Raw genomic sequence first — 12,500 nt, forward strand, 5'->3', positions numbered from 1 at the left:
ACATCACACCTGATGGACACATGTGCTAATGACATCACACCTGATGGACACACGTGCTCATGACATCACACCTGATGGACACATGTGCTCATGACATCACCTGATGGACACATGTGCTCATGACATCACCTGATGGACACACGTGCTCATGACATCACACCTGATGGACACATGTGCTCATGACATCACCTGATGGACACATGTGCTCATGACATCACCTGATGGACACACGTGCTCATGACATCACACCTGTAGGAGCCATTCTTACCATCTTATTTAATTTTTATAAATATGTTAATTTAAATATCTATTAATTATATTGTAAATTGTTTATTTCTCTGAGTGTGTGCCCTCTATAGGTGAGAGGGGGAAAGTTGTATAAAGGATAGGCCACCCCTGACAGGAAGGGGGCGCTGGTGCAAGAGCACACAGTCTTTTGACCGTGCACATGGAGCTAGGGTGGCATGGTGCAACAAACCTGCAAGCGGCCTAAAAAGTTGTTTGTTTCATTTTGTTAGAATGCATCTTTATTTTTGATTTAATAAACTTCAGTTATTTGTTTGCAACCTCAACACGCCTCTCTGGATCTATTTATGGTACGCGTCAAAATAATATCATCAGCATCTCCCACAGTGGACAAGAAACAAAAGACAAGAATAGGAAACTTGTTTTTACCACTACAACATCTGATGGACACACGTGCTCATGACATCACACCTGATGGACACACATGCTCATGACATCACACCTGATGGACACACGTGCTCATGACATCACACCTGATGGACACACGTGCTCATGACATCACACCTGATGGACACACGTGCTCATGACATCACACCTGATGGACACACATGCTCATGACATCACACCTGATGGACACACGTGCTCATGACATCACACCTGATGGACACACGTGCTCATGACATCACACCTGATGGACACACGTGCTCATGACATCACACCTGATGGACACATGTGCTAATGACATCACCTGATGGACACATGTGCTAATGACATCACACCTGATGGACACATGTGCTCATGACATCACACCTGATGGACACATGTGCTCATGACATCACACCTGATGGACACACGTGCTCATGACATCACACCTGATGGACACATGTGCTAATGACATCACCTGATGGACACATGTGCTAATGACATCACACCTGATGGACACATGTGCTCATGACATCAAACCTGATGGACACATGTGCTCATGACATCACACCTGATGGAGACATGTGCTCATGACATCACCTGATGGACACATGTGCTCATGACATCACCTGATGGACACATGTGCTCATGACATCACACCTGATGGACACATGTTCTCATGACATCACCTGATGGACACATGTGCTCATGCTGCACCTGATGGACACATGTGCTCATGACATCACCTGATGGACACATGTGCTCATGACATCACCTGATGGACACATGTGCTCATGACATCACACCTGATGGACACATGTGCTCATGACATCACCTGATGGACACATGTGCTCATGACATCACACCTGATGGACACATGTGCTCATGACATCACACCTGATGGACACACGTGCTCATGACATCACACCTGATGGACACACGTGCTCATGACATCACCTGATGGACACACGTGCTCATGACATCACCTGATGGACACACGTGCTCATGACATCACACCTGATGGACACATGTTCTCATGACATCACCTGATGGACACATGTGCTCATGACATCACACCTGATGGACACATGTGCTCATGACATCACACCTGATGGACACATGTGCTCATGACATCACCTGATGGACACATGTGCTCATGACATCACACCTGATGGACACATGTGCTCATGACATCACACCTGATGGACACACGTGCTCATGACATCACACCTGATGGACACACGTGCTCATGACATCACACCTGATGGACACACGTGCTCATGACATCACCTGATGGACACATGTGCTCATGACATCACCTGATGGACACATGTTCTCATGACATCACCTGATGGACACATGTGCTCATGACATCACACCTGATGGACACATGTGCTCATGACATCACACCTGCCATTATATAGTTACACGTGCACATTTCAGACACTCAAGCACTGTCAGATGAGAGACACATTATGATTTTAATCATCTCACCTCTTCACCTCCTCAGTGTTTCCAGATCTAACAGCATCCAGAAGATTTTCACCTAAACACACACACACATTATAACATACATTCAACATATCATCATATTTGCTCCATGTACGCACGCACACACACATACACACACAAACACATTATAACATACATTCAACATATCATCATATGTGCTCCATGTTCGCACACACACACACACACACACACACACACACATGCACACACACACACACACACACATTATAACATACATTCAACATATCATAATGTGTGCTCCATGTACGCACGCACACACACACACATTGTAACATACATTCAACATATCATCATATGTGCTCCATGTACGTACGCACGCACGCACGCACGCACGCACGCACACACACACACAAACATTATAACATACATTCAACATATCATCATATGTGCTCCATGTACGCACGCACACACACACAAACATTATAACATACATTCAACATATCATCATATGTGCTCCATGTACGCACGCACGCACACGCACACACACATTATAACATACATTCAACATATCATCATATGTGCTCCATGTACGCACGCACACGCACACACATACGCACACACACATACACACACATTCAACATATCATCATATGTGCTCCATGTACGCACACACACGCAAGTACACGCACACACACGCAAGTACACGCATACACGCAAGAACACACACACACACACACACACACACACACACACACACACACGCAAGTACAAACACACACACACGCGCAAGTACACACACACACGCGCAAGTACACAGACACAAACACACACACACACACACACACACACTTTATGTTCATGTCTTTTATGATACATGTCTATGTTAATGTTACAGCATTACACTGTGACATACTAACTACACTTTATTATAGTTAAAATAAGTAAATAATATCATTTGTATAATAAGTTTAACAACAATACTGGTAATACAATATTAAGTTCAAACAGTGGGCCCATGTTTATTACGTAGTCTTAACTTTCCTCGAGCTACACCATGAAGTTTATAAGTGTGTGTGAGTTTATCATTGTACCTCCTCCGTCTCTATCTTTCTTTAAACACAAAGCGACGGCTGCCGCCGAAATGACGCCCGCGGCTGCGGAGGAGGACGCGTCCGACGCGCCGTCGCCCCCCGCGACGGTGAGCGTTGCCCAGCTGCTCCTGCGTGCCTCGAGACTCGCGCGCCACCTGCCGGCCAGCTCGTGATACTGCGCGTGCGACCCCTCGCCCAAAACGCTCTTTCTAGACGCCCGCGAGCCGCTGGTCACCGGGTTCCGGTTCGGTTCAAGCTCGCAGAGGTTTCGGAAGCGCGACGCCTCGCCGCGACCGGTCTGCAGCGCGCGACACGGCGACAGACTGCGCGACCTTCGCATCAGCACGCGCGTCGGTACCGCTGACAGAAACATCCTCACACAGCGCGAGCGTCCCTGCTGACCCGGTCCAGACAATTAACGGCAACGGTTCTGGTATCAAATATAACGGCAGTGTGTTTTATTAATCACCGGCTGAAGATTAAAGCGTCTATCTGTCATCAGAGCGCGAGCCCAGAAACGTATGTCCGGTAAACGGAAAAACATTCGTGGCGTCATACATTTGGAATCATGGGAAATGTAGTTTCGTGACGTTTCTCACCACGTCCTTCAACCGCAGTGCGTAACTTTCAAACATTGTCACCTTTAGATGTTTTGAAATGGATGGAACCAAAGTTTAAAATGGCTTTGGGTAGCATGAGTTTTGGGGCATGGACATGAGCAATATTTATAATTATTTATAAATTATTATTATTATTCATGATGAGTATTTCCTTCAGTTTGTTAACTTATCTGTTATATCAGTTACTCCCGATGACATGAGCGATATACGTCGCAGAGAAGTTTGTGCTTAAGCTTAAATTTTTACTACTTATAATAACATACATCTCCGTCAGTTTTTCAATCATCTGCCAGGGGGCGCACCAGCCAATTTATATATTTTCTGATGATAAAAACAAAACAAAAACTATAGCAAACACAAGATTTTTTTATGTCTACATTCTGGGGCACAGAATAAAATGGGAGTTTAACACAGAGTTCAAATGAAAAAAAAAACTTAACAGCAAAACGTTTTTCTTCAGAACCAAACGTGAAACTTGAAATGTGCAAATCCAGTATTTTATTTGATTGTATTATTTTTAAATTGATACGTTTTAGATGTACCATCTCTACCTGGAGTTAAAATTAAATATGTTTATGGTAAAATAGAGCTTTATGACACGTCAGTGTTGTGCGCGTGCATCAGGGTGGGCGGAGCTCAGCTGTCTGTCAAATGTGAGTTTGCGTTCGCGCGCGTGCACCCGCCTCTGCTGCTCTGATCATCATCACCATCAGTGTAAAGTGCGCGCACACACACACACTGGTGTGTAACAGCTGTTTGTGTATTTCACTGGGAAACATGTTCACGTTTTTTAGCACATACATTATAGTTTATTTATTTATAATCACACACGCACGCGCATATCTGGATATTTAAACTCGAGCTTCCGCACCGGAGCGCGCCTGCGGAAAACTAGCTACGTGAACATATGTTTGATCATCGGACCAGTCTGATCTGAATCACGGACACGACACGGGAGATTCGGTTAAGGCAAGAGACATCCCGACACCGCCCGCGTATTTCATGCGCGTTTCTGTTTGGTGCGCTTCATCATCATCACGCACGCGACGCGCGTCCGTCTATTATCACCTGCCGCTGGAGAAATACAACTTCACCGAGTCTGACAAACATCATCGAAACTCTTTTATCAACAGCTTCGATTCCTTTTTTCTCCGGGAGCGGCGGCAGCAGGTTCGAGGAGAGGATGTCCGGGGAAGCGGTTCTGATACCGGATGATCGAGCCTTCAGCAGCTTCAAAGAGGAGTGTCAGTCAGAGGAAGGCTGGAATTACACCTACAACAAAAACAACATCAGCGTCCTGATCCAAGGGCTGGAGGAGGACAAGAGTTTACACAAGATAAAGGTGAGTGACAGACTGACTCACTGAAGAACAACCTCAAGAACCTCACACACGTCTTATGTTCTACACACACACCTAACCCTCACCCTAAACCTGATTATAACCTAAACCCTAAAACCAGGTCTTGACCCTCAAACAGCCCTTTAAAGGGGTCTCAGAAAGTGAGGACCGGACAAAATGTCCTCACTTTACTCTCTTAGTCCTCACTCTGCTGGTCTAAAACTCAAACTGGTCCTCATAAAGATAGATGTACAAGTACACACACACACACACACACACACACACACACACACACAAACACACACACACGTTTGAGGTTCATGTTGTAAGTGTGTGTGTGTGTGTGTGTGTGTGTGTAACATGACATGAACCTCACAGGTGAGTGTGTACTTGTACATCTATCTTCATGAGGGCCAGTTTGAGTGTGTCACACACACACACACACACACACACACACCTACACGCCTGTGATGTTCATGTCATGTTACACACACACACACACACACACACAAACACACACACGTTTGAGGTTCATGTGATGTTATACACACACACACACACACACACACACACCTACACGCCTGTGAGGTTCATGTCATGTTACACAATACACACACACTTACAACTGTGTGAGGTATGTGTGACGCTACACACACATACACTAGTGAGATTCATGTGATGTTCCACACACACACACCTGTGAGGTGATTGTGTGTAGTGGTTTATCTTAATAAGTCATGACGCAGGTGTGTGTTGTGATGTCAGTGATGTCCGTGTGTTTAGCGAGCACATCCGGGGTGTGTGTGCTGAAGATCTGGTTCATCCAGCAGCAGCTGTGTTTAAACATTCACACGTGTGTGTTTGATCTGTCAGGGAAGCGTTCACGTGTGTTTATCTTCTCACACCAGCCGGTGTTCATGCAACAGGCAGAATAAAGTCAGAAGTTAAAGTGTCGTGCCAACCGGTGTTTACAACAGAGATCCTTCTGTGCGTGTCTGAGAGAGAGAACGTGTGTGTGCAACAACATGCATGAAACAATGAACACACTTGAGTTGAATGTGTGTATAAACAGAAGTGTAGCACCTGTGAGAGGAACTCATCGTTCACGTAGAGATTGTGCGTGAGATTTTCTCTTTTATTTCTCATCAATTGTATGAATGGCTGTCACAATTATTACATAATCGTCTCATCACAATTATCCCCCTTGAGTCCTCGATCTGTAACATTAAAATATTCCTGCATGCTTTTAGTTGTGTTTCCTTTGTGTTTGCTTTGTGTTTTCTTGTTGATTTTTGTTTCCAGACTTGCGTGTAGACCATCACATCTAGTTTTAGTGCTCAGGACTCGAGTCTTCTCTGTTAAGGTCCCTCTATAGAAACTTATAGTAGTTATTTACAACATTTTCACATTTCTAAAGAATATATATTCTTCATTGAATAAATCAACTGTCAGCAGTTATATTGTCAAAGCCTCAGAACAGACAATTAATGGCCATAATCACAATTATTTGAAAGACAATTAATCGTCAGCCAAATGTCATTATATATGATGATTATAGAGTGCTGAATGCACTTTGAAATCTCAACTCCAGTCTTAGATGTGTGTTTGTGTGAGTTTGTGTGTGTGTGTTTGTTTCAAGTTTCAGTACTACAGAACTGTTGGTCTCCTGTTTTTTTTCCACTTCCTGCTATCTTCATTCTTCAGCGGTGAACACCAAACACACGCAATAGCTGTACAACACTGTGTGTGTGTTGTCCTGTTAAATATTTGACACATTTTTGTAATACATTGTGGGGATGTTTTGAGTGTTTTTGGTTTGTACAGTATGAAAAAAGTATGTCTGAGGAAGACCTCATTGTGTGCTTGTGCGTCCATGTGCTTGTGTGTATGTGTGCGTATGTGGGTACGTGTGCATGTTTGTGGGTGTGCATGTTTGTTCGCGTGCTGTCTTTTGTGTATGTGTGTGCGTGAGTATTTGTGTGTGTGTGTGTGTGTGTGTGTGTGCGCGCGCGTGTTGTCATGAGTGTGCGAACTAGTGTCTGCTATTCTGTGTGTGTGCTTGCGTGTTGTCGTGTGTGCTTGTGTGTACGTGCGCACATGTGAATGTGTGTGTGTGCATGTGTGTGTTTTTCTGGATGAGAGTGAGAGTTTGAGTGATACTGGTATGAATAAATGATCAGTTGTGAATGTCTGGTTTATATAACAGGATGGCCTGATCTCACCTGTGTAACCATGACAACAAGGAATGATTGACAAGTCAAAGATGTTGACCACATGTGGTGAGCTCTTTAGACAGGGCAACACAGTAACACAAAGCAACACGCTGTAAACAACCAACTGTGTGCGTGTGTGTGCATATATTTTGTGTATGTTTGTATCTTTGTGTGTGTGTGTTTGCTGATGAGTTCCTGCGGGACACCAGCAGTGCAGCACAATAACCCACAATATGCTGAAGTGTGTGAAATAGTCTTTCACTGACAAACAAAAGAGCAGAGAGCGAGAGAGAGAGAGAGAGAGAGAGAGAGAGAGAGAGAGAGAGAGAGAGAGAGAGAGAGAGAGAGAGAGAGAGAGAGAGAGAGAGAGAGAATATTATCTATATTGAATATATGTCTCTCTTTCACAGACACACACACACTGATCTTTACAGTTACCGTAAAGTTGATGATGATGACGGTGATGATGAGGGTTTGTCTGTGTTTGATGATTGTGTGGTGGACAGTGAAGACAGATGTGATCATGTGATGTGGAGTTTGTGTGACGGGTGGGTTTAGTGGTTACAGGAGACAATCTTCAGTTTGCACAAGATAAAATCGTGATGAATATAGAAGGTCCTCATAAACCATGAAAATACAACCTGTGTGTGAGGTATGAGTCATACTGATGCAATTATCTTCTGTGTTCAGTGTGTGTTTGTTCTTTATGGCCTTGTCAACACACAACAAACACACACACACACACACACACACACAATCTCTCTCTCTTGTGGATTGCAGGAGTCTGTTATAGGGTAATTTCGCCTCAAAACAGACTGAATAAAAGTCACATGACACAACAGTTAAACTTCTGTCATCATTCATTCACTCGCCGTGATGTTGATTCCAACTCTATGACTTTCTGTGTGATGTAGATCTGATGTTTGTGTGTGTGTGTGTGTGTGTGTGTGTGTAGGAGAAGGATTGTGATGTTGGCTTTTGTTGTCAGAGGAACATCATCAAACGTATCAGACGTTCTTCTCTTCAGATACAGATATATGTGATGTATGAAACACTTGTTTGAAGAGTCCGAGCGATTCCTTATTATCAGAAACTGTAGCCAAATGAGATACAACATTAAATTGCACACGTGACATGACCACAGATATGCTGCACATGACCACAGAAACACTGGTGTTTGGGTTCTTTAGCACGAAAGTTAATGATTATAGTAGAGGTCAGTTGAGAGCTTAACAGCACAGTGACTGCAGCCATTACACACACACACACAGAAACACAGAGACAGACACACACGTGCATTCACGCACGCATGCACGCACGCACACACGCACAGACAGACACACAGACAGACAGACAGACACACCCGCAGACAGACAGACTCACCCGCAGACAGACTGACAGACACACCCGCACACAATCACACACACAGACTGTATACTGTTTAGGAGTACACAATGTTGTGTGGGTGGCTGGAGTTGTTGTTCGGCTTTCCCTGAACGCACACACGTTATGTGTCCACCCACTCAGTATTTCAGTGCTCAGTGGAGCTTAAGGAAAATGCGTTGAGTGTTTGTGTGACTTTCTGCTTTCTGAGCAGCAGCAGTAGTATGAGTCTGACAGCTTAACTGCATAGAGAGAGAGAGAGCGACTTACATGTAGGAGAACGACCAGGCATCGTTTTCAGACCGAAGATGACTGGAGGGGATGTAGACCTGGAGCAGTGAGTTAAGGTAAATGGGCCAATTTGCCGTTATCGCTCTGAAGGCCAGTGTCAGCGAGGGTAAGGTGGCGTTCAATTGATGGGTGGGCCGGAATAACCAGGAGTTCTGTCTTGGAAAGGTTGCGTTGTAGGTCATGCTCTTTCATCTAAGAAAATATGTCCAGAAGCCAGGCAGAGACACGGGTAGAGATGATGGGGTCATCTGGCTGAAAAGAGAAAAAAAGCTACGTATCATCCTCATAAAAATGCTATGAGAACCCATGTGCCTTAATTATTGGACCCAGTGAGGTGGTATGTATAAAAAAGAGGAGAGGGGCAAGAACTGATCCCTGAGGAACTCCAGTTGTCAGCCAGTGAGATCTGGATGTCTCGCCTCTCCAGGATACCTTAAAGGATCTGCCTATGAGATAAGAGTTAAACCAACTGAGTGCAGTTCCAGAGATGCCCAGTTTGGAGAGAGTGGGCAAAAGGATCTGTTGATTCACAGTGTCAAATGCAGCAGAGAGATAAGGACAGATGAAAAGGATTTAGAATTTGCCTGCCGTATGTTTTTCTCCATAGAATGTCCTTTCTTAAAGCTTGAGTGTCCGTAAGGTCATGCTGTGAGAGATATGCAGAGAGTTGGTTATAAAAATACTGTTTCGAGGGCCTTGGAGGCAGGAGTGAGATGGGTCTGTAGGTGAGGAGTCCACTGAGGGGTCGAGTGTTGGTTTCTAGAGTAAAGATGTTACAAGGGCTTGTTTAAGTGAGTTGGGGACAGTAACAGTGGTGATGGAGGTGTTTATAATGTGTACGCGTTGAGGCAGTAGAAACGGAGAGATAGGCTTTAGGAGGTGGGAAGGGAACCGGTCGAGGGGAGAGGTGGTAGGCTGGTTTTGTAGACATCAGTCTCTGAGAGGGGAGAGAAAGAAGAGAGTTGAGGATAGAGAGGGGTAAGAGCAAGGTCATGGATGTGTTGTGCAGAGAATTGCCTGCTGATGGTCTCCACTTTATCAGTGAAGAAGATGCCAAAGTCATCAGCAGTCAGCGAGGTCTAGGCGGGAGGTGGAGGGGGACAGCAAAGAGAGGAGAATGTTTAGAAAAGTTGACGGGTGTTTGGATTTTGTTTTGAAAGTACTAGGATTTGGCTGCAGATATATCAGTGGCGAAGGAGTTAAGAAGACGTTGATCCTTGGAGATAGTCCAGACACGCATAAATCACGTAAAGAGATGATTACGGGATCATGATCACGCACCTCTCTTTACTGACACACACTGAGAGCTGTGACACGAGCATGCCCTGCTTAGTCACATGATCTGACTGCACAACACATGACACAGATTTTAAAGGTTCATTACAGTGATCGGTAATCTGATGATGCTTGAACTGAGAATGTGTGATGCCTGATCTCATGACATCAGAAATGAATAGGCTGCATGTGTGGGGAGTGCGTGAGGAGTTGTGTATTTCAAAATAACTGGTTATTGTTACAAATGTTTTACATGAGCAATACCTCTCTGTCTTTAACTTTTTTTTCTATCTATTCAATGGTCCAGCTTTCAGTTTCTCAGTTTAGTATCTTTGTTCTAGAAACATCATCTGTTGAGATCAGCTCTACTTTAATGACCTGTTTTAATATTTGAGATCTCACAATTACTTTAACTGCAGCCTCATTTAACGTTTCAAGTGTAGTTCATGACATGTGTGTGATCACACGTTTGAGGGGTTTGATATGGTCATTCCACGCAACATTTGATTTCTTCAGTCTTTTCATTGGTTAATTTCATGCGATTCTCTTCTGCTGCATTCAAGACAACTAAGATTTGGGATATTCCCAAATATATAATTATATATTATTAAAACTAGAAATCACTTCTTTAACAGCGCTTTGTTAATGTTAATAAATACTTTTAATTTTGCCAAATCATTAGAAACATTAATATATTAATCTTAATAAATACTTTGCACTCACAGTCCGAAATTTTCGTGTGCGGTCTTTCATATTTGGCACTCGTTTGTACATTGTCTCTGAATGGACAAAACGCCTCTCGAAATGCTTGCTACAGATGCGAAAATCGCAGAAAATCGAACCAAGTTCAATTTTTTTATGACAGACAAAAATATTGGAGAAAGTGTGTAAAAAAATTTGGGACGCAATTTGGGACTCAATGTGCTACTTCCGGCTATTGTGGTTTAAAAACATCCAAAATCCGAGGTAAGCAGCATTTGTCTTGATGGACACGAGTCTGATGCATTGTGGGTGATGTAGTTTTTGTGGTCTGTCTCCTCAGTGTCGGATGCAGTGTAAAGATATTCCTGCAGAAACCATGTATGACGTGCTTCATGACATCGAGTATCGCCGGAAATGGGACGCTAATGTCATCGAGACGTTTGACATTGGCAAACTGACGGTTAATGCAGATGTGGGATATTACTCCTGTAAGACCCCTGACATCCCATAATGCCAAAAGGGTGAAATCATGTTGTGTTGGTTATGTTCATGTATGTGTATGTGTAACCCTTTATGTTTTTTAAAGGGAAGTGTCCTAAACCATTGAAGAATCGTGATGTCATCACACTTCGCTCTTGGTTGCCGATGGGGAACGACTACATCATCATGAATTACTCTGTCAAACACGTTGTGAGTGATCCAGCAGGATTGTGTTTTATCAGTAGTGTTCTATATAGTGTTATGTTGTGTAAAAAAAATGCTTCTATGTTGCACCAAAAATAGTTCTTGGCTCTTAATCGTAGGGGAACCACTGTAATTGCTAAATAGAACCATATCTGGGCGCTTAAGTGGTTCTTCAAAGGTACTTTGGGGTGACCGAGGAGGACCGAGAGAGAGAGAGAGAGAGAGAGAGAGAGAGAGAGAGAGAGAGAGAGAGAGAGCGCGAGCGAGCGAGAGAGCGCGAGCGAGCGAGCGAGCGAGAGAGAGAGAGAGAGAGAGAGAGAGAGAGAGAGCGCGAGAGAGCGCGAGCGAGCGAGCGAGAGAGAGAGAGAGAGAGAGAGAGAGAGAGAGAGACACGAGAGAGAGAGAGAGAGAGCGCGAGAGAGCGCGAGAGAGAGAGAGCGCGAGAGAGAGAGAGAGAGAGAGAGAGCGAGAGAGAGAGAGAGAGAGAGAGCGAGCGAGCGAGCGAGCGAAGGAGAGAGAGAGAGCGAGCGAGCGAAGGAGAGAGAGAGAGAGAGCGAGCGAGCGAGCGAAGGAGAGAGAGCGAGCGAGCGAAGGAGAGAGAGCGAGCGAGCGAAGGAGAGAGAGCGAGCGAGCGAAGGAGAGAGAGCGAGCGAGCGAAGGAGAGAGAGCGAGCGAGCGAAGGAGAGAGAGCGAGCGAGCGAAGGAGAGAGAGCGAGCGAGCGAAGGAGAGAGAGCGAGCGAGCGAAGGAGAGAGAGCGAG

General features: G+C 44.5%; 2 protein-coding genes across 2 annotated transcripts in view; one reads left to right on the forward strand and one right to left on the reverse strand.

Moving 5' to 3' along the window:
* clpb (ClpB family mitochondrial disaggregase) overlaps window positions 1-3,760 on the reverse strand; it is a 32,643-nt gene extending 28,883 nt beyond the window's left edge. Inside the window, exons 1-2 of the mRNA XM_056756626.1 lie at window positions 3,234-3,760; window positions 2,164-2,215 (exon numbers count right to left, since the gene is read on the reverse strand). Coding sequence (XP_056612604.1) covers window positions 2,164-2,215; window positions 3,234-3,606 — 425 coding nt within the window. The 5' untranslated portion in view covers window positions 3,607-3,760. The remainder of the gene's footprint in view (window positions 1-2,163; window positions 2,216-3,233) is intronic.
* Window positions 3,761-3,886: 126 nt separating this feature from the next.
* The window catches only part of stard10 (StAR-related lipid transfer (START) domain containing 10), a 14,444-nt gene continuing 5,830 nt past the window's right edge, over window positions 3,887-12,500 (forward strand). The window contains exons 1-3 of the mRNA XM_056756627.1: window positions 3,887-5,195; window positions 11,397-11,544; window positions 11,643-11,746. Of these exons, the coding sequence (XP_056612605.1) occupies window positions 5,037-5,195; window positions 11,397-11,544; window positions 11,643-11,746 (411 nt within the window). The 5' untranslated portion in view covers window positions 3,887-5,036. The remainder of the gene's footprint in view (window positions 5,196-11,396; window positions 11,545-11,642; window positions 11,747-12,500) is intronic.

The sequence above is a fragment of the Triplophysa dalaica genome, chromosome 9, assembly GCF_015846415.1.
Source record: "Triplophysa dalaica isolate WHDGS20190420 chromosome 9, ASM1584641v1, whole genome shotgun sequence".
In the NCBI taxonomy this organism is placed as follows: domain Eukaryota; kingdom Metazoa; phylum Chordata; class Actinopteri; order Cypriniformes; family Nemacheilidae; genus Triplophysa; species Triplophysa dalaica.